We start from the raw sequence: 21,299 nt of genomic DNA, 5'->3' as shown, positions 1-21,299 counted from the left end.
TGTTACTTTCTCTAGGGAACAAGGGGCAGCTCAATGAAGAATGAAACCTAAAAGAGCTAAACACTACGAAAACCTGAAATTGAAATTTTCATGAAATTGTTATATGTTTATTTATTTATGAATTTGATTGTCTTCTTGAAATGTTCATTTATTTCATTGGCATAGTGTTGTATAGTTGTGCTTTTCCCCATACAGAAGCTCTGTTGTTGAAGAGAAAGTTCTAGAGCGCATGGCATGTACATAAGTTGCAGTTCCATGTCCACATCTGAGATACCGTCCTGTGCTCGTAATCTCCTAGTACCTGAGCATGACACATACCACCCGGAGTGTCATTTCATGCAGTTTGGAATGAAAGACAAATATTTAATCTGAAGTGTGTTTCTGGGCATGCATCTCTGATCTCCATGAATGAATGTTCACTTAATTCTTTGTTGATGTGTTTTGTGCCGGGGAAAAATGTTCCTGTCAACCAGGAATTCCAAAATATAGAATAAACCAAACAAGAATGGAATGATGTACTTGTGAATGTTTTGTTTTATCAAAAAACTAAAATTCCATTAACTAACCATTCTTGTTATGTGATCCTGTCAACCAGGGTTGCCACCTAGTGGTAGTGACTGGGGAAATCCAAAAGAGAGAATACTTATGGTAGAACTGTACATAGCTTTTCTCAGTGAATTTGTACAAAGCAGTCAATCTTTGACAGGAAACTGTTATGAAAACAGAAACAAACTGTACTGTTTTGTAAAGCTGTAAAAACTTGTACAGTGGAACCCCTTTTAAGACTGCTAACAAATCTGAGAAAATCAAATCTGAAAAATGGACATACTGTATGGTGGAACCTGTCTATAAAACCATCCATGATATTGACCGAAAGTGGTCTTTATAGACAGGTGGTCGTTGTGAACAGGTAAATCACATAGGAAAACACTCGCCATGGATCCTTTCAGGTGGTCGTATTCAGAAGATGGTTGTTATCGAGAGTTTGTAGCCAGCACACCTTCGACTGCATATTTACAGACGCCAGTTAACAGATAAGCGGAGAAAAAAGGCCCTGAAAGAGTATGTGGTCCTAAAAGACTCCTTATTTAACACTCCCCCCCCCCCCCCCCCCCCTTTAAGGGCTTGCTTTCTTACATTTTTTGTTCATAGCCTCTGTGAATGCACCTCATTTTAAGACTCCCTCCTTTTCCTTCTGGCAGATTTGTAAAGGTCTTAAAATGGCAGTTCCACTGTAGTGCGTTGTGTTGCTTTGCATGGTGTGCATTGTGGGCTGTTTTGCTGTGGCAGGGCATGAGGTGCTTCGCAGCTTGTCTGCTGAGCCTTGCCCCACAGGGCTGCGACAGTCTCATGCGCTGGACAGAGGTACCTCCCCTTTTTTAGTCTCTGAGCAGAGAAAGGGACGCAAGCCTGTAAATATGTCATCTGTACATAGAGCGCTTACGTCCCTTTGTTTCTAGACCTTATCATTTTCTCTTTATTTATATAGCGCCTTATCCGAAGTTCAAAGCGCTTTGTGCTCTGCCTCATTTAGTTATGATTCTCACCAGTTTTTGAAGCATTTACACACACACACACACACACACACACACACACGTGACAGTTCATTGTAAATAACTTGATAATGGAAGGAGTTTAGAAAGCAGACTTTCCTGAGAGAAAAACCCACTGATCTTATAGGAAGCGTTTTTCAGCGTTATATGTTATGTATGCCATTCAGCAATGCGCCCACTAGGAATTAGAATGCGTGAGTCTCTCTGTTCTCTCTGTTCATTTAGCTATGTGTGTAGCAGTTCTGATGTGCTTACACGCCATGATTTAGCACCACATAAGGATGTGTACTCTAGTAGTGTTTCTGAGTTCTGCTGTCATGCTTTTCCTCAGAAATGTTAAATGCTTATTTTGTCAAAGTGTCATATATTCTTCTTTTGACCATGCCAAATCATGTTTTGGACCATTTTTGACTCACATGCGAAGCAAAAGTGAGTCTATGTACTCACCCGAGTCGTCCGTCCGTCCGTCCGTCCGTCCGGACGTCCGTCCGGAAAACTTTAACGTTGGATATTTCTTGGACACTATTCAGTCTATCAGTACCAAATTTGGCAAGATGGTGTATGATGACAAGGCCCCAAAAAACATACATAGCATCTTGACCTTGCTTCAAGGTCAAGGTCGCAGGGGCCATAAATGTTGCCTAAAAAACAGCTATTTTTCACATTTTTCCCATTTTCTCTGAAGTTTTTGAGATTCAATACCTCACCTATATATGATATATAGGGCAAAGTAAGCCCCATCTTTTGATACCAGTTTGGTGTACCTTGCTTCAAGGTCAAGGTCACAGGAGCTCTTCAAAGTTGGATTGTATACATATTTTGAAGTGACCTTGACCCTGAACTATGGAAGATAACTGTTTCAAACTTAAAAATTATGTGGGGCACATGTTATGCTTTCATCATGAGACACATTTGGTCACATATGATCAAGGTCAAGGTCACTTTGACCCTTATGAAATGTGACCAAAATAAGGTAGTGAACCACTAAAAGTGACCATATCTCATGGTAGAAAGAGCCAATAAGCACCATTGTACTTCCTATGTCTTGAATTAACAGCTTTGTGTTGCAATACCTTGAGACATGTATTTTGGTAGGAAAAATGTGTAAAGCAGTTCTTAGTGTATGATGTCATTGCTAGGTTTAGTTAAGGTCAAGGTCAAGCATGTGAGTCGTATGGGCTTTGCCCTTCTTGTTCACATATTTTGTCCATGTTCATTTCTTTAACGTCCCATTGCTGTAAAAACATTTGTCGCAACAAGAATGGTTTTCATCACAGGTGTCAAATAGGACTCTTTTGTTTTGGAGAAGTGTACATATTAAACAGTTCCTTTGTGACATATGAGTACAATCCAAACAGGGACGAACATTTTCTTTCTTCTTTGGAGAATATGGATCAAACATTAACCCCATCATCTGAATAGGGATACAACATGAAATTCTGTTGAGATATATGTATCAGTATGGGTCTTGCAAGTTACATGACCCACACCATCTTCATTGCGTAATTCAAATGGCCTCATTACTTACTTTCTTATTTACTGACATAACAACTTGAAATGTTGTCAGTTTTTGGCGCCTTTTGGGAAATTCAGGTAGAGCAAAACCGTAAATATTTTGAGAGGGTCTAAGACATTGAGTCACACATTACAAAGGAAGTGTAGTGAAAGTCACATTATTTCCTTCTCAACTTCACTCATTGTAGCCTCATGGTTTTAAAAATAAGGGATTTGATTGTGACCATTTCTTGTTTCTCTGTCTTTCTAGTGCCGGAAGACGTGATTGAAAACTATGACGCTCACATCTTGGACGACCCAGAACTGCACTCAGGCAGCTACAGAACCCTCATGACCTTCCCATCATATGTGGTAAGAAAACATGATGTTGGGAGATACAGTGGAACCCCCCTATTAAGACTCCCTCCCTTTTAAGACCTTGTTTTTTCAGACTTTCTGTTCATAACCCATTTTAAGACCACCTCCTTTTTGAGACCTGATTTTCTCAGATTTTTGAAGGTCTTAAAAGGGGGGTTCCAGTGCACCTCTGTCAGGGTTTGTTATGGGCTTTGGAAGAATTGTATTCCTTGAAAGTGAGTCTGAAAGGAAGAGGCATGATATCAAGTGGACACTGTATTAACAGACTTTTTCTTTTGAAAACATTCCGATTCAGATGGGAGCTCATTATTCACTGCGGTATTAACGTTGTGTCTCCACTGGTTATAAATCCCACTGAATATACATGGGTGGGATTCTTCCGGTATATGCCAGAAATCCGGATTCGATTATGGCCTTTTTTTTCTCTTTTTGTTTTGTTATTTTGTGTGATTCGGTTGAGGTTCAGGATTCATGAAATTTTTCAATCCCACCCATGAATATAGCTGAACTTGCCTTGCTTTCAAGAATACAACTTGCACAGCCCATAAAAAACCTGGAATTAGTCTAGCACATTCTGTGCTCACGGAACATGTCATTCCTTTAAAAAAAAAAGGTTAAGCACTGGGAAAGAAAAGGTATATAATTTTAACAAATTTGCTGAACAAATCAATGATCCAATTTGATTAGTGTGTCAGCTTTTTAACACAAACTGGTGAGAACTGTCCATGGCCTATAATGTCAGTTAGGATAGGATAGTTGGTCTCAATAAAAGCAAGAGCATTCACTCTCTCTCACAACCCAGACAACCCCAAGTCTTCTTCTTCTGCGTTCGTGGGCTGAAACTCCCACGTACACTCGTGTTTTTTGCACGAGTGGAATTTTACGTGTATGACCGTTTTGTTTACCCCGCCATTTCGGCAGCCATACGCCGTTTTCGGAGGAAGCATGCTGGGTATTTTCGTGTTTCTATAACCCACCGAACTCTGACATGGATTACAGGATCTTTTTCGTGCGCACTTGGTCTTGTGCTTGCGTGTACACACGGGGGGTGTTCGGACACCGAGGAGAGTCTGCACACAAAGTTGACTCTGAGAAATAAATCTCTCGCCGAAAGTGGGGACGAACTCACGCTGACAGCGGCCAACTGGATACAAATCCAGCGTGCTACCGACTGAGCTACATCCCCACCCTGACCCCAAGTTATTTCTGGAATGTGTCCATTGACACCATGTGACTCTTTGCATTTCAGGTTTCTGTCACAGACTACGTGAAACCGTCAGAATTGAAGAAGGAACTGAATGAGAAGTTCAGAGACCGCTTCCCAAGCATTCAACTGACACTGTCTAAACTGCGAAGGTGAGTTGGAATGTGTCTGTCTGACTGTGTACTTTGTGTCATTGATGGGAGTTTGTGACTTTATCTTATGTAGAGACACAACCATTGACTTTATCTTAGAGGATGTGTAGTGGCCTAGTTGATCAGATTCAAGTTCTATCCCAGAGCTAGAGAGGGGCACACGATACATCAGAGAATGGTTAGCTGCAATGTCTCGGTGCCTGTGTGTGTATCACTGCAGGAACTTTTATCAAAGTGCCTTACTTGGTTCCTAACCATGATCATTTCATGGCATTGCTTTTGCATCACTGCCAAATCTGATGGTTTAATCCAACAAATGTCAATGTTATTCCCAGTCCTGATTTTTCAGATGTTTGCAGTGGTTACATGATTTCTGAAAGTCCCAGCATAATTGTCGAATTGGCCAGGTTTTTTTTCAAGCGCCTAGTAGCCTGAGCATTGTCTGTCTAATGGAAGTCTGGTGTTCTGAATAACTGGCTAGGGATTCACTCAATTTTGCTTTGGATTTTTTAAAACTTATACCTTTGAAATGAATGCTATACTTCCAGTAAGCTAAGCTTCTCTTGCACATGCACAGTAACTTTGCAGGCAGTGTACACTCTTTACAAAACATTGCAGGAAAACCAAAGCGCACAATGGCGCAGCAGACACTACAGAATGTGACAGAAGACTTTATGAAGATACTGCTGCTTGACTTTGTTGCTTAATTGACTCGTTTTATTTATTTATTTATTTCGTTTTCAGCCTAAAGAGGGAGCTGAAGAGAATTGCATACGCCAAAGTGAGTATTATTCCCTTTGATTTTAATTTAGTTTCTGCATTCTCCCGCCTCCTGAATCCTACCTATCTCTTTTGAAAGAAATTAGACATTACTATTCTCTCCTAGTGTACTGTACTTACCTGCCCTAAGACAAGCTAACCGAAACTAAAACTATTAAATCGGATTGAAAACTGCATTGTTAGTCTCAAGACAATCCCAGTGTTTTGTACAACGCAATAAGAAGAGAAAATGTTTGTTTCTTGTGATACATAGAAGAGACATGGAGAATGGATTATGACCTGCGAGTTTTCCTCCAATTTTTAGCTGTTTCAAAGATCTTGTTATCACCACATTGCACGATTGTGAACCATTTATTTTCAGGCTGTTTTTATTGTTTTTGTTTTCAAAATTGTTTTACAATTTTACAAGATTTTGCCTGCCTTACGTTTTTTTTTCAGTTGTAATCATTATCATGACGTTTTGTTGTTGTTTTTTCTGCCAGTGCCACCGTGACATTTGGACTGTTGCTCAAGCGTATGTCTACTTTGAAAAACTTATTTTGAAGGTAATTAAAAGATTTGTTTGTTCTACAATCTCAACTGAAAACAATTATGATTGCTTCAAGAGAAGCCCTGTTGTTTTGTTTTCTTTAAAGTGAGTGGTGAGTGTGTGTCACTGTGTGTGTGTGTGTGTATGAGGGAGTCACTGTGTTTGTGTGTGTGTGTGTACACGATAGTGTGTGTGTGCATGTGTGACTGTGTGAGTGACTGTGTGTGTGTGTTGGTGAGTGTGTGGGTGATGGTGAGTGTGTGGGTGATGGTGAGTGTGTATACATGGGAGTGTGTGCATGCATGTAGTGTATGTGTGTGCATGCAATGTGTGTGTGTGTGTTTTCCAGTTGTGCTTCTATCTTTTATATATATATACGACTTGTGTCTGTGTGTGTGTGTGTCTGTGTGTTTGCGATGCACGCCCAAGGTTCTCGATGGATCTGTTTCAAATTTGGTGGCCATATTCAGGTACACCCCGGACACAACCTGGTCGATGAGATATTTCAACACGTGCTCAGCGCTGAACCGATTTTGGTTTTTCTGTTCATCTTCCCAGATCCATTCCCACTAACTCTTCCTTATCTTCTCCAGTGTTTTTGCGTTTATCTCCCTTCCTTCGTGTGGCGTCAATCCATATTCCCATTTCTATTTTTAGAAGGTCACTGTCGACAACGCTCAATCCATATTCCCGTTATAGTATTTTTAGAAGGTCACTGTCCCGGCAAAGCCGGGTATTACTCTTCCTTATCTTCTCCAGTGTTTTGCGCGTTTATCTCCCTTCCTTCGTGCGGTGCGCCGGCAAAGCCGGGTCCCCGGCACAGCCGGGTATTCGGCTCGACTTCTTCCCGGCGAAGCCGTACCCGGCGAAGCGGGTATTCATCTAGTGTTGTCAATATACCTGTAATGCCTTTAAAGTCAGCTTGTCCTTTGTTGTAGAACCTGTTGAACAAACAGAACCGCCGGCTGTGTGCTGGCGCCTGTCTCCTGCTGGCCTGCAAACTCAACGACACCAAAGGGGCCGACCTCACCAAGCTCATAGAGGTGTGTGCAAAACACGGTTTTGCTTTCTTCTTTCTGTAGTCAGTAGGTGCAAACCTGGCGCAGCAGGTGTCCTTTATTGGGGGGTGTCCTCTCATCAGAGGGGCCTTATATTAAGGGTACCAGTGTCCTTCAGACTGGAAAACTCTCCTTGGATATGAAATTTGTATGAGGAATGTGACTGTGGTAGAGAGAGAGAGAGAGAGAGAGAGAGAGAGAGAGAGAGAGAGAGAGAGAGAGAGAGAGAGAGAGAGAGAGAGAGAGAGAGAGAGAGAGAGAGAGAGAGAGAGAGAGAGAGAGAGAGAGAGAGAGAGAGAGAGAGAGAGAGAGAGAGAGAGAGAAAGAGAGAGAGAGAGAGAGAGAGAGAAAGAGAGGAGAGTGAGAGAGAGAGAGTGAGAGAGAGTGAGAGAGAGAGTGAGAGAGTGAAAGAGAGAGAGAGAGAGTGAAAGAGAGAGAGAGAGAGAGAGAGAGAGAAATGTGAGTCTGAGAAGAAGTACAAAGTATTTCCTTGAAGTAACAGGAACAATCCTTTGAAGTCCACTTTCACATCCACTTTTTAGAATTTCAGCCGTTTGGAGAAGCCATCAAATTGCCTTTAGAATTATTAAATTTAGTTTTTCAGGGAGAGGGGGCTTCTTCCCTCTTACTCTTAACCCGCGCCTGCTTGGGCCCAGGCTGTCCCTGGTTCCTGGCCATCGTTTTCATTTATTGCTCTCAACTACAGGGTTAGGGTAGACCTCCAAAAATCGCAAAGCGGAAGTAAATTTACAGAGGTTACTAACAAAAAATCTCGGAGTAATGGGTCTTAAAAGTTAAGAAGTCTTAAACGGGGGGTTCCACTGTATTGTGCAGCATGGTATTTGCACTGGTTAGGGGCTCCGCTCACATATGTAACTTCAGCAGGACCGACGACGCATTGCAGATTATCCCAGCCCGCTACACGTTGCATGAAAGGAAAACAGGCCAAGTACTCGTCATAATCCCTATCGCGGCATAAATAATAGGCTGTGTGTCGTCTGTGCCGCTGAAACTGCGCAGGTATATTCTGCCCATTAGTTGTGACAGGCCACGTTCAGTTGTTACACAGCTTGCTTGTTGCTCTGCATCTCTTATCTAAAATACATGCATTATTTCTTGTTTTGACTTTTTCAGACAATAGAGGATATTTTCAAGCTTAGTCGCAAGGACTTGCTGAACTTTGAGCTGGAGTGTCTGGTGGCCTTGGAGTTCTGCCTGCATGTTCCGGACAGGGAGGTGTTTCCACACTATCAGCGTCTGCTGTATAATGCGTGACCGCGGCAAGCCATGCTACCTGCCGCGTGAACGTGAGGGGTAGCATGTCAAACTGCAGGAGAGTGAAAGAGAAAGTAACAAGTATGAATGTGTTGTTATGTGAATAGTTTGGATTTTGAAGATGGAAGGTTAACGTACAGCAATGTTTCCTCTGGCATGAATCCAATCTGAATCTATAGAACATTTATAAGGATAAAATGTTCATTTCAACAGCTTTAATGAAATCTGTTTCATAATTTTCACTGCACTGATTTTTTTGTCTGCATAATTATGAATCCAACTAAAAATAATTTGTTGAAAACAGATTTTGTTTTATGTTTAAATTTGACTAGAGTGTATGTATGGGTATTTTCTTCCAATAAAAACTAACAAAAAACAAACACACGTACACACCATTTCTTATGGAAAGAAAGGAGGAAAATAACATGTTTCAGATACAAAACATTTGGCCTATGGAAACCCAAACCTGAAGTTTTTCACATTAAAAATACATCATGACTTGTTTTGAATTTACTCATTCTGGATTCATGTAAAAGGGAACATTGTTGTAATCTGACATTGACAATGTACAGGATTGTATCAGTGCTGTTTTCAGCATCTAATCACCATGCCTTCTTGTTGACTCACTGTACAATTGTTACGTAAAAAAAAAAGGCAAACTACACTTCAAGCTTTTTAAAAATGTTGTGTTCACCTCTTCAGTTCTTAATGACTTGAATTTCATGCATTTTGGAACCTTGAAATGTACATGAAGACCAGAACTTAGTTCACAGAAACGTTTCATCACATGTTTGATGAGGTCAAGGGGTGTATGGGTCCTTTGGAACAGAACGCTGCCAGTATTGAACACTTGGTGCAAGGACGGCAACACTCCGAGGTCGAGACAAAATGTGTGCAGCTTAGATATCCCAGTATACTCGGAGCTTCCTCCTACAGTAGACACAGGGTACCACTCTGGAGTGTTATTTCAAAACCAAGACACCAGGCATCCAGAGCAGCAGTGGTCCTTTCGTGCTTATGATTCAGCATTTAAGGTTATATACAGTATCATTCAGCATTCAGTATCATAGAAAAAAAGAGTACCAAGAAGTTACAATGTAGTACAATATCCTTATTTTTAGTAAAATCCTGGATAGTTCTATGATGATTGACACAATGATGAACACAGGAGTTTGTCACTTTATGGGGTCTACAAAAACTTAACCTTTCAATTAAAAGCTGGCTCACCAAAAATGTATATAATCAATTTTTTTTCTGATTTTTGTTTTTGTGCCATTTTGTTTATTCGTTTTTTTGTTGTTGAATTTGTTGCACAACAGAGTACATGTAGTACTACCGTCCCAGACTTATCGAACTTATAAGCTGTTGCGTTTTGAATATGCTCGAAATGTTGTTATCAGTAAATTAGTAGTAAATATTAGAATTTGTTCCGTTGCATGAAGTGCAGAGATTAAACATGACATAGTCAGCCTCTAACAACCATGAGCTAAAATCTTACATTTGATTTGGTCACAGGGAATCTGATGTGTCAAAAGAAGCGGCATAGACAATTCGCCACAAAATATTCCGTTCAACCTTAAGACAGCAGAGGAATATATGTTACTTTGAACAAATTGATGACTTGTACATAAAGTTGAATTGCCTTTACACAAGTTGTTTGGTATTTTAAGAATGTGCTTGTATTAAGTAATGCCCATGGTAGCTGGTCAACGATATTTCTATCATTGGATCTCATATTGTAAGCAAGTGTACTTGAAGTCATCTTTTTTGTTAAAACTTTTGATTATTGTTTGATGATAAGTTAAACTTGACAATGGTCAAATGACCTTGAGTGAAATTCCTTGAGTATAATGAATACTAAGTTTTGTACTCTTCTTGTGCGTGTGGTTGTGCTGTTTGTGTTGATGGAAGACTGGCAAAGTAACATTCAAGGTTGGGGGTGTAAACATAACTTATTTTAACCTAGAAATTCATGTTATTTTAACCCATGTTCGGCAATTTGTTAACCAAGAATTCTCCACAAAGAGAAACAATGAAGTTAGCTGTGAACTTGAGAGTTGCTTGACAATGTGTTTTATTTATTGTTAATGTGTAAAGCCCGGAGAGCATGATTCTTCGTGGTTCGCGCTATATAAGCTCCCATTATTATTATTATAATGTGTTATTGTTGACCCCAAAGTTGTGTTATTCAAGACTGTTAGCAGTACTCATCTGTATAGATGTCACAGGACAAACGAGTATCCAGGACAATCCAGAATTGTCCTAGGACAATCTCGGATCCTTGTTTTTCCTAGGAGAAACAAGGCTCCCTGTTCTTCCTGGAAAATATCAAGTACAAATGCAGATCCTTGTTCTTCCTAGGAGAAATGAGGATCCTCATTCTTCCTAGCGGCCAGTAGAAACTGAGATCTGGTACAATCCAAGATTGTCCTAGTGCAAACTGGAATCGTACAGAGGAAAAACACTAGAACAATAAATCAATGGTTTAATAATCGACAAAATAAAACAGACTAATAGTAGGGAGAATAATAAAAAGTCTGAGATCGAAAATGAACTGAATAAATTGACAGTGTCATTAGTGTAATTGTTCGCCTCAAGTTACCCTTTGGGTCTGCCCAATGCAACACGTGCACTACAAACTCAGTTCTTGCAGCAAGAATTTGATGGGTGACATTTTGTCCCACACTGTGACACATGATCCCAGCTTTCTTACAACAACATCTATTGGTCAGACAAGTGGTCTTGCAGACGTTTGACGCAGAAGAGCTGGAAGATGCATGCCATCCAGTGCACGCCCGTGAGGCTTGTATCAGACTGATCTCTGTGAGACTGCTGGGTTCCACGTCATTTAGAGTTGGAAAATGTACGTTGTTCATATTAATCAATTCCTCTGGTCTGAACCAGTTCTTTATTATACCTGATGTTGTGTACACTTTGAACAGTTTAAGATTGTGGTCTATTGTTTTCGTTGCAAGCACTTTGCATGGCAGAAGTTTCGCACTGGTGTTAGTCCTATCCACTTTATGAATTTTGATGCCGACTGTGTTGCCTTCTTCAAATGTATGACGTAGCTGTTTTGTTCTCTTCTCGTAACGGGTTTGTTGACGCGATGCGGCTTTGAGGTATGCTTTCCTTGCTTCAAATCGTGCCTCTTTGTGACCCGATGTGTCATCTTCCAATTCGACCATGTCTGACCGACACCACAACACAAACTGTCCTATTTCAAGTGGTTCTTCGGCAGGATTTGCATCTGATGGAACAAATGATGGATCCATCACTTCCTCAATGAGGACAACTGTATGCGATTCACTGTTGATATTGTGTCCATGAATGATTGTGCGGTGCTTCACCTCTGTTCCAGTGGCAACAGTCAGGTTTCTTGAATCAAGAAGAATAAACTCTTTTCCACGTTTCATGTTGTCACTGTTCGTGCTTGGCTCTTCTGAAGCATCGTCACTCAAGGCCTCAGAAAGCGGCAGCCCGGAAGAAGAGACGTCGGGAGGCGGCACCGCAGAAGTTGAAGCATCGAGAGACGGCACCACAGAAGAGTCTGCTGATGATCCGGGAGGCGGCACCACAAAAGTCGAAGCATCGGGAGGCGGCACCACAGAAATCGAAACATCGGGATGCGGCACCACAGAAGAGTCTGCTGATGGTCCGGGAGGCGGCACCACAGAAGTCGAAGCATCGGGAGGCAGCACCACAGAAGTCGAAGCAATGGGATGCGGCACCACAGGCGAGTTTGCTGATGAATCTACTGATGATCCGGGAGGCGGCACCACAGAAGTCGAAACATCGGGAGGCGGCACCACAGAAGTCGAAACATCGGGAGGCGGCACCACAGAAGTCGAAACATCGGGAGGCGGCACCACAGAAGAGTCTGCTGATGATCCAGGATTCAGTCGACACATGATGTTTTCGGGAAGGTCCTCTTCATCAATAATTCCCTGACGAGCCAGTTCTTCCCACACAGTGCAGTCAGACCGAGGGCGTTGACCAAACATAAGATGATATGGTGATTTCCCGGTGGTGCTTGAAACGGAAGTGTTTATAGCATGTGCAATGAATTTCAGTCTTCTGCTCCAGTCTTGTTCGTGCGTCTCTATCCATTTGCCGAGCTTGACTTCCATATCCCCATTTCTACGCTCGACACATCCTGTAGAAAAGAAAGAAGACTTTACAATTGTCCTTCTATTAAGCTACTTTATAACTTTTGTCAGTAGCCAGAAGCACAAAAAAGAAAACCACGATTTTTAATGTGTAATAACTAAGGACGTTCCCAGCTGATTTTCATTAAAAAAAACCCAGTCATTTGAATTGCCAAACCAATATTACCTTGTGACTCAGGATGCCTCGGCCTTCCATGAATAATGACCATGCCGGGCCAGAGAAGAGACAGGACGTTGATCACTCGGGCAGTGAACTCCTTTCCATTGTCGGACTGCATGATTCTTGGAGATCCAAACACACAAAACTGAGTTATCAGATGGTCAGCTACTTCTGCGGCCATTTTGGTTTTCATTGGATACAGCCAGCTAAACTTTGTGAAATGGTTTCTAGCGTGAAGGATCCACTTGAACTCGCCGTCAGGTTGGCTACGCATGTCTACGAGATCGATCTGCAGCCGCAGAAGAAACTCCAGGTTTATCATCGGTCTTCCTGCTGGAGGACTCTTTGAGGGCTGTCGTTGGGTACATGCTGTACAAGTTTTCAGAAAAATATCGAGAACCGAATGCTTGATACCCGCATAGTTTGCTCGAACCTCACTCCAAGTCTTATCTCTTCCAGAGTGTCCCACTTTTTCATGACATTTCCTTATTGTTTCAAACATTTCCTCGTATGTCACAACAGGACAAGACGCCTTGGTACAATACACAATCTGCATCGATCCAATGTACTCAAGTTTAAACTGTTTCTTGCATCACATTTTAAATTTTGGCCCGTCTTCACACAATTTTCCTCTCTGCAAGCGCAAAGCTTGGACGATCTTGTTGTATTTATCTGTGGATATGCTGAAGTGTTCCTGTTTAGACTTCATTGTTTCAATATGTTCTTTCAAAAGCCTGTAAAAAGTGTCCTTTTGAGCCATTTTGACACTTCAACAACGGTACTAAATTCAGATCACAATAATTTATCATCGACCAGCAAAAAAGTTGTGAACCTTACAGCTCAATGTCAATTTCAATGTCAGCAGGTATTCGAATACAACTCACTTCCCGAAGAAAAGTCCTGTTCCATGCATTGCACAGCAGGTATTCAAATACAACTCACTTCCCGAAGAAAAGTCCTGTTCCATGCATTGCACAGCAGGTATTCAAATACAACTCACTTCCCGAAGTTTCCCACTGTAAGCAATATGTAAATAGGACAATCCGGATTTGTACTAATTCTTGGTTTCTACTGGCCGCTAGGAAGAATGAGGATCCTCATTTCTCCTAGGAAGAACAAGGATCTGCATTTGTACTTGATATTTTCCATGAATAACTGGGATCCTTGTTTCTCCTAGGAAAAACAAGGATCCGCGTTTGTCCTAGGACAATTCTGGATTGTCCTGGATACTCGTTTGTCCTGTGACATATATAACCTCACCTATTAGTACCATTAATGGATAATTTGCGTGTGCATGTGTGTGTTTTAGGTGCAGTGCAAATTTTACATTCAGTCCAATGGGAGTATGGTCCTTTTACTTTGTTCCCAGGTGTTGTTTTGTTTGTTAATCATAAGCTTTTGTTTATCACGAAAGAACGTTTTTTTGGTGTTGTAATCATTTTAAACTGACATAGTGACTGTTGTTTTGTGCAAGAAGCACCTAGTCATACTGCAGCGAGTTTGAATGTTTACCTGGACAAAGGCAGGTATTGTGTAAGATGCCTTTTAAGTTATTAGTATATATATATGTGAATTGAACTTGAAGAAAAATAAACAGTAGAACATTTTGCAGTGGCCATCTTCTACCCCCCGCAGGTTAGGGGGAAGGATTTACCCGATGCTCCCCAGCATGTCGTAAGAGACGACTAACGGATTCTGTTTCTCCTTTTACCCTTGTTAAGTGTTTCATGTATAGAATATAGTCAATTTTTGTAAAGATTTTAGTCAAGAAATGTTAAGTCCTTTGTACTGGAAACTTGCATTCTCCCAGTAAGGTAATATATTGTACTACGTTGCAAGCCCCTGGAGCAAATTTTTGATTAGTGCTTTTGTGAACAAGAAACAATTGACAAGTGGCTCTATCCCATCTCGCCCCTTTCCCCGTCGCGATATAACCTTGAATGGTTGAAAACTACGTTAAACACCAAATAAAGAAAGAAAGGCCATCTTCTAAATGATTAATATGTATTTTTAGAACAGTATTGAAGATATTAATAATACATTTACTTGAACACTCCTAATGCTTGAAAAGGTATCTATTTATTACTGTTTTCAGTGCACCACAATAGATGATGTAGGGAAATAACTCTGCCCAAGTTTTTACAGGCTTTGGAAGAGTTGTATTCCTTGAAAATGAGGCAAGCTGAGCTATGTATAGCTCAGTAGAAATGACCAGTGCCAAGACACACTGTGAATAATGAGCTCTGATTTGCAGGGTTTTGAAAGAAACAGGCATGATATCAAGCAGACATGGCAGAAACTGCCTATCTTTTTAAAACATGCAGATGGGAGCGCATTATTCACTTTGCCTCACTGTTAAGGTTACAACTCTTTCCCAGCCTATATGTAAAACAAAAAACAAACAAAACCTGACAGAGTTCTGTCTGGAATTTTTCTCTTGTAAAAAAAAATTAACAGGGTTTATTCCAGAAATAAATACATTTGTTAACTTACACAATGGTTAGATATCTCGATACTCGATAATAACAGATCTTAGGATTGAGTTCCGCTGCTTGAATGACTTTTGTTGAAATGTACAGTGTTTTGTGTCACTGCAGTTGTTTTCTGCCATGCTGTGGTCGCAGTACAGGCAATATTGTCATAACACGTGTCAGATTGTTTGCTATATCATTCCTGTCGCAAAGCCCTTGTGAGCACAAAGATTAATTAAATCACAAACAATCAAGAAAGTTGGTTTTGTGTCATTTTTATGCCCTGATATGCATACATACAAGCACTCAACCTTCACATTTCCATCTCAAAGAGTTTGTTGTTGGCATGGTGAGTACAACCTATGCAGTGAACTCGCCCTTGCTGTAACCTTGACATTTGACAAAATGTCCTTGATCATGCCTGTAGGTCATCCATCAACACCTGAGAGTGTCTTTCCGTTGATCTAGACTGATAGAAGTGATCTGCACACTGCTGCAGTATTTTCCTTGATGTTTAGAACAGTGGAACCCCCATTTTAAGACCCTCAAATTTAAGACTCCCTCCCTTCCAAGACTTGTTTTTTTCAGATGTTCTGTTCATAACGTCTGTAAATTTACCCCATTTTTAGACTCCCTCCAGGGGCGGGGATGTAGCTCAGTCGGTAGCGCGCTGGATTTGTATCCAGTTGGCCGCTGTCAGCGTGAGTTCGTCCCCACGTTCGGCGAGAGATTTATTTCTCAGAGTCAACTTTGTGTGCAGACTCTCCTCGGTGTCCGAACACCCCCGTGTGTACACGCAAGCACAAGACCAAGTGCGCACGAAAAAGATCCTGTGATCCATGTCAGAGTTCGGTGGATTATAGAAACACGAAAATACCCAGCATGCTTCCTCCGAAAATGGCGTATGGCTGCCTAAATGACGGGGTAAAAAACGGTCATACACGTAAAATTCCACTCGTGCAAAAAACACGAGTGTACGTGGGAGTTTCAGCCCACGAACGCAGAAGAAGAAGAAGAAGACTCCCTCCATTATAAGACCTTATTTTCACAGATTGCTTTTAGGTCTTAAAAGGAGGGTTTCATTGTATACTAAACACAGGCATTTATCATCCGAGGTTAAATGTGTGCCTGTATTCTGCACAGTTGTAGTGATCCGAGTCCAGTTTGGTATCAACAGAGGAAAGTGTTACAAACACCTGGCCATGTTCGATGGTCACTACATGCGTTCGCTGCTTCACACCTTTTGATTTCAGTTCAGGCTGTTTCTTGAGGTTGAAAGGGTCCACTGCCTGTCGGCAGAGAATCGAAAGACACACTTTACTGTCTAAAATAAAACGCTTTTCTTCTCACAAAACTGATAAAAACACAACACACTGTTCATGAACAGAAAATCTATATATGGAGGGAGTCTCAAATGCTACTGCTAAGTTAGTTAATCCATTGTAAAATAGAACCTCTTGTTTAAGAATACTCCATAAATCGGAGAACATCAGGCTAATTTAAAAAAGGGGAGTCGTAAATTAAGAGACATAAGGCCCCCCAAAAAAATAGGTGTGGTTAAGGTAACATAGCCAAAAAAAATAGGGTAGGAAGGTAGGCAATCCCTTTTTTTTTTAACATTTTTTTCTAATGTAGACAAATTAAACCTACTTGACAGGGAAATAAGTGTGCGACTATGGATATTCTTTTGAACAATTTTGAACTTACCTTTTAACACTATTGTGACTAGCACTGCCACGGCGTTTACGTCCTGCCTGCCCAAGCTTGCCACCAAGAAACTTCCCAAAAATCAGTAACTGTAAAGAAATCTGTCTAGCAAGCTTGAATTAAGTCCAATCACCACCAAATTTTGTGTACTAATTCAAAAATGGATGCCCAGTTCAGTCGTGCTATTTATAAGTTTGTCACGCGATTTGTTTTAGCAAAGGGGGGTGAAAGGGGGGTGAAAGGGGGATAATTTGTGTTTTTTAACGTTTTTTTGTGTGTGTTTTATTTTCTACTGCTTTTTTTTTAAGTTATTTTTTAACAGAAAGTATTATAAATAATGTTATAACCAAACAAGGTGTAAAACCTATGAATTAGCTGAAATATTGTTAACATTGTACACAGAAATAAGGAGACAGTACAAAGAAAAAAACAAGCAAATCACGCATTCACTCACAGCATCCTGACTCAAATGAAACAAAACTGTAGATCTAACACTCACCAAATGATGTCTAGGTAATCCATATTGAATATAAGTCACATTTTCACAACAAAGTACCAACTGTACACCTATGAACAATTCCAAAAGGATTTGAAGGCTCCAGCCATCCATTGTTATCAGTGCTGCCACGCCCCCATAGCTCCTGCACGATTCCGAGATACATGTTCGTCTAGCAGTATCACCGCCAACCACGTGTAGTTTGCCGACTCGTACTAGCAACAACGGGACTGTTTCTTCCTCACTTTCACTGCTTGTATCGCTTTCGTGAGGCGAAAACGATACGTCCGAATCATGCTCTACGGGATCCTCTAGGTCCAACATCCGGAGAATCTCCTCCCGAGACAAGGCTCGCCTTTGATTCATTTTTTTTCCCTCAAAAACGCACACAAATCAGGCGGATTTGCAAATGGCAGAAGGGGACGCCAAGTGTATCAAGGGAAACAACTCAATTTATTTGCAAGCTTCAAAAACCGGGAAGCAATCACGAGTCGTGTACCCTCTATGGCTGGTACTGAAAAATGCGCTTCCCGTCCATGGGCGTGTCAGCGCTGGTACTGATTTATCAGTGTCCCGTCGCGAAAGTGTTAAACAAAAAAGAAGTTCGCTTTCATTGCGTTTTCTGCACTCGTTTTCTTGTTTTTTGTTTTGACAAATGTAATAAAAAGTTATAGGGTCAGCCCCTAAAAATAGGGTAGGTCGGGTTACCGTAACCAGACCTTTTTTTTTTTTAGGCCTAATCAACAGGAAACCTGAGAATGTACAGTGTTTTAAAAAAGAAATCCTAAAACTGAGGGTCCTAAACGGGGGATTCAACTGTACAAAGATTTAAAAGCTATTCATGTGTGCCTCGAACAATTTCCACTGTACTTCAAGAGGTGAAGAAATCCATAGAGAATCTCACCATATACAGACCCTGGCCGGTGCCCAGTGTTATCTTGTACTTGTGCCACGGACACACAATGCAGGCCTCTTGTCCCATGTCCTGAAATATCAAAGATAAAACTAAGACAGGTTTAATTTCATAATTTTAAGAACAAAGATGTGATAAAAGACTGAATGTTTCGGAAATAACTCTGTCAAGTTTTATTTTGGTTGTGAAAGAGTGAATACTCCGACTTTTGTTGAGTCAAACTTTCCCATGTGACATATATACCAGTCACTAGTGAGGGGTGTGTCTGAAACGTGTACGTGTACAAGGAACACGTGTGAACAGTTTGCCTCAGTAAAAGCAAGAGTTATTCGCTCTTTCACAACCCTTGCAAACCCGAGTTATTTCCGGAGTCTGTCTATTACATTTGGTCGTTGAAGAATCTGAGCAGACTGTTAAAGGTCCTTGTCTACATTTTTATACCGAAATCGCCATTTGACCATTAAAATGCAGAGTCTATTATCTACAATTATCAACAATACCCCCCCTTTCCATCAGGAAAGACGAAGCCAGTGTAGCCGTTTGAAAATTCATTGTAATATTCCAGCGTAGTACTCATAGTAGGATATCCTTATTTGGAAAATGCCAAGCACAAAACTCCTCTCAAATCCCGTGCATTTCGTGCGTTTAAAAAAAAGCGTGGACAGCGCTCCAGTGTCAAACTGTTGCTGCACTTGTTTGGGCGTGGCTATAAGCATAGTGACATGAATTTGATTGGTCAGTATTTTTAGGCAAAGCACATGTTCTCAGCAAACAGAAAACAAAATATTGGAAGCGTGAGTCACGCTACCCAAAAATAAAATCTTTTTTTACATATATTTTTTTTTCTATATCATTGTTCCCCATGGTTCATTCATCATCTGACATAACGTTTTAGCGAAATCTAACCATAAGATTATTGAAAAAAAGCAAAAATGTAGACGACCACCTTTAAGGTGAGAAGTAAACCAGCAAACAACAATTTATTCAAACACAATGCTCGAATTGTTTTAATAAGCATCAGAGTAATAGACTGACCCAAGGCTTAACCGAAAACAAATTGGGACAATTTAGATTGGAAAAATTCAGTCAAAGTTACTGGCACAAAAGTGTGTGAAGAACTTAATAAACCCCATACACAAAGAACCAAACAAATGCTTATAAATTTACTCATCATAAATTATACATGCAACCAAATTTCACACACAAGTACATCATTATCATGTCATCTCCATAACAACATTAAAAACAACTGCAAAAAATAGATGATGATATGGGGTAATATTACTTGTACAAGCATTAAATTAAAACAAATTGTGAAAAAGAAAAGTCATACCTCAATATCTCCCTGATGTAAAGGGCCACCAGCATCTGCAACAAAACAGGAATCAGAAAATCATGTCAAAGAAAATCTCACCTGCTTTCCATTTATAACGACATTTTTCTTTTCTGCAGCAACAGTTGCAAAGTGATACTTCTTCATTGATAGGGCACCTATGACCTAACTTTTGATTTTGAATACCACCACTTCAAAAGTTCCCAGAAAGAAAACAACAGATATTTTTCGAACCACTGACCATGTCATTATGTAGAATGGTATGCCATGATGATAAAACATGCAACATGTCTGCTAATATGTTTGCACCAATTTACACTTAAAAAATACACTATGAAAACAAAAATTACTGTAGCAAAATCTGAAATATCTTTCAGCTACAACAGCTGTTATGGAGAGCGGCTGATCTTGTTAAAGTCTTCATTTTGAATAATCAAACACACTTACACGTACATACACACAAACACACACACACACTTCAAAGGTTTACCTGTACAATAAAAATAAACAACAACAAAATAAAAGCATGATGAAAAGATACAAACGGTAGCAAAAACTGTCAAGTGCATAGAAGTTCCCTCTGTGTGCGATGACCACAATATCTCTGTCTGCTATCTCTGTCCTCTTCCTGCCTGCTGCAAGGATCTCCTGCACTGTTCCAACACATACACGCTTCTGAAACAATAAAACCAAAGGTAACAGTACACCATCATCATCTCCTAGAAATATGCTTGAATAATGAATAATAAAAGACAAAACATTTTCATGAATGACATCGAGTCTTACCCATACCTTTGATTTTATACAAAGACAGGTTCCTACATGTCATTCGCTAGTCTCTGCAACATTAACATGACAAGAGCTTTCTCAGTTTTTATTTCATATTCACAAACTCATTGGACATCGCTTTAGTGTACCTACTTGTGTACATTCTTTCTTTCTTTTTTTCTTTCCCCCGCTGTGGTCTTGCTTGCACTCTTTTTGCATGCTCCTAAGCCGGCATCCAGGTGAAGGTTTTATCTCGTGTATAGCGTCTTTTAGGATCACATTTCTTGTCAAATTGAAATACTCTGATCATAGTACTGGCTTCAACTTGAAGTTCAAGATCTCTGCTTCAAGCCAACTGATCTTGCGAAACAGTGACACTGACAGACTATCTTTGTGCGGTATAGTCCCAACCACAGTCGTGTGTGTTGCTGCCAAAAGATTAACATCCTTATCCCCGATGTAGTCGATTCTCGCTACATGAAGTATTCAAGCTGGTTACGTACATCAGACTTGTCATGTCCCTGCATCCCCAGGTTGTTAACACCGCGTTCTGAAGCGATCATCAAGGGAGGCTAGTCTTACTGAACATGATCACATGTACTTGAGAGTGACGTACCTTCCAATAAGGGATCGAAAGTAAAACAAGGCTGTCCGAAAAAAGGCGGAAGGTATCGTCCACTGGACTACTACTATCACAGAAAGACTACTTTCTGTGATACATGTAGTAGTAGTCCAGTGGACGATACCTTCCGCCTGTGGTCCGACCAAGCCTGATCTGATCACCAGTACCGTGCGTTGCTGGCTGAATGTTCGACACGGTGGTGTACATGTCGTCAATAATTTTGCCAGTTTTTACATT

At 40.6% G+C, this 21,299-nt stretch overlaps 3 protein-coding genes across 4 annotated transcripts in view; 2 read left to right on the top strand and 1 right to left on the bottom strand.

The window, feature by feature from the left end:
* Positions 1 to 10,956, top strand: part of LOC138967388 (CDK5 and ABL1 enzyme substrate 1-like) — a 30,247-nt gene extending 19,291 nt beyond the window's left edge. Inside the window, exons 7-13 of one of the 2 annotated variants that reach the window (XM_070339932.1) lie at positions 1,291 to 1,365; positions 3,319 to 3,419; positions 4,675 to 4,781; positions 5,526 to 5,562; positions 6,044 to 6,106; positions 7,029 to 7,133; positions 8,283 to 10,956. In XM_070339932.1, the coding sequence (XP_070196033.1) occupies positions 1,291 to 1,365; positions 3,319 to 3,419; positions 4,675 to 4,781; positions 5,526 to 5,562; positions 6,044 to 6,106; positions 7,029 to 7,133; positions 8,283 to 8,423 (629 nt within the window). In that variant the 3' untranslated portion in view covers positions 8,424 to 10,956. The remainder of the gene's footprint in view (positions 1 to 1,290; positions 1,366 to 3,318; positions 3,420 to 4,674; positions 4,782 to 5,525; positions 5,563 to 6,043; positions 6,107 to 7,028; positions 7,134 to 8,282) is intronic. The other variant, XM_070339933.1, reaches the window with a different exon arrangement.
* An 881-nt stretch (positions 10,957 to 11,837) lies between these two features.
* On the top strand, positions 11,838 to 12,374 carry LOC138967787 (uncharacterized). The gene has a single exon (XM_070340442.1). It carries the CDS (start codon positions 11,838 to 11,840, stop codon positions 12,372 to 12,374), a length of 537 nt encoding a protein of 178 aa, XP_070196543.1.
* A 3,108-nt stretch (positions 12,375 to 15,482) lies between these two features.
* On the bottom strand, positions 15,483 to 21,010 carry LOC138967387 (Rieske domain-containing protein-like). The gene is made up of 5 exons (XM_070339931.1): positions 20,944 to 21,010; positions 20,218 to 20,347; positions 19,673 to 19,707; positions 18,331 to 18,411; positions 15,483 to 16,512 (listed from the first exon to the last, which is right to left on the bottom strand). Exons 1-5 carry the CDS (start codon positions 21,001 to 21,003, stop codon positions 16,330 to 16,332), a joined length of 489 nt encoding a protein of 162 aa, XP_070196032.1. The 5' UTR covers positions 21,004 to 21,010; the 3' UTR covers positions 15,483 to 16,329.
* Between the last annotated feature and the right edge of the window lie 289 nt (positions 21,011 to 21,299).

The sequence above is a fragment of the Littorina saxatilis genome, linkage group LG5, assembly GCF_037325665.1.
Source record: "Littorina saxatilis isolate snail1 linkage group LG5, US_GU_Lsax_2.0, whole genome shotgun sequence".
NCBI classification, from domain to species: Eukaryota; Metazoa; Mollusca; class Gastropoda; order Littorinimorpha; family Littorinidae; genus Littorina; species Littorina saxatilis.
This window is presented reverse-complemented; position numbering and strand designations above follow the sequence as displayed.

What these genes read in the sequence shown, in the direction of transcription:
- LOC138967787 (XM_070340442.1), top strand. Translation starts at nt 11,838, where the DNA reads ATGTTGTCACTGTTCGTGCTTGGCTCTTCTGAAGCATCGTCACTCAAG.
- LOC138967387 (XM_070339931.1), bottom strand. Translation starts at nt 21,003, where the DNA reads ATGATCGCTTCAGAACGCGGTGTTAACAACCTGGGGATGCAGGGACAT. An exon ending in ACTTGACAGTTTTTGCTACC is followed by an intron (nt 19,708 to 20,217) that starts GTTTGTATCTTT and finishes GTTTTGTTGCAG; the next exon opens with ATGCTGGTGGCCCTTTACAT. An exon ending in TACATCAGGGAGATATTGAG is followed by an intron (nt 18,412 to 19,672) that starts GTATGACTTTTC and finishes TTGATATTTCAG; the next exon opens with GACATGGGACAAGAGGCCTG.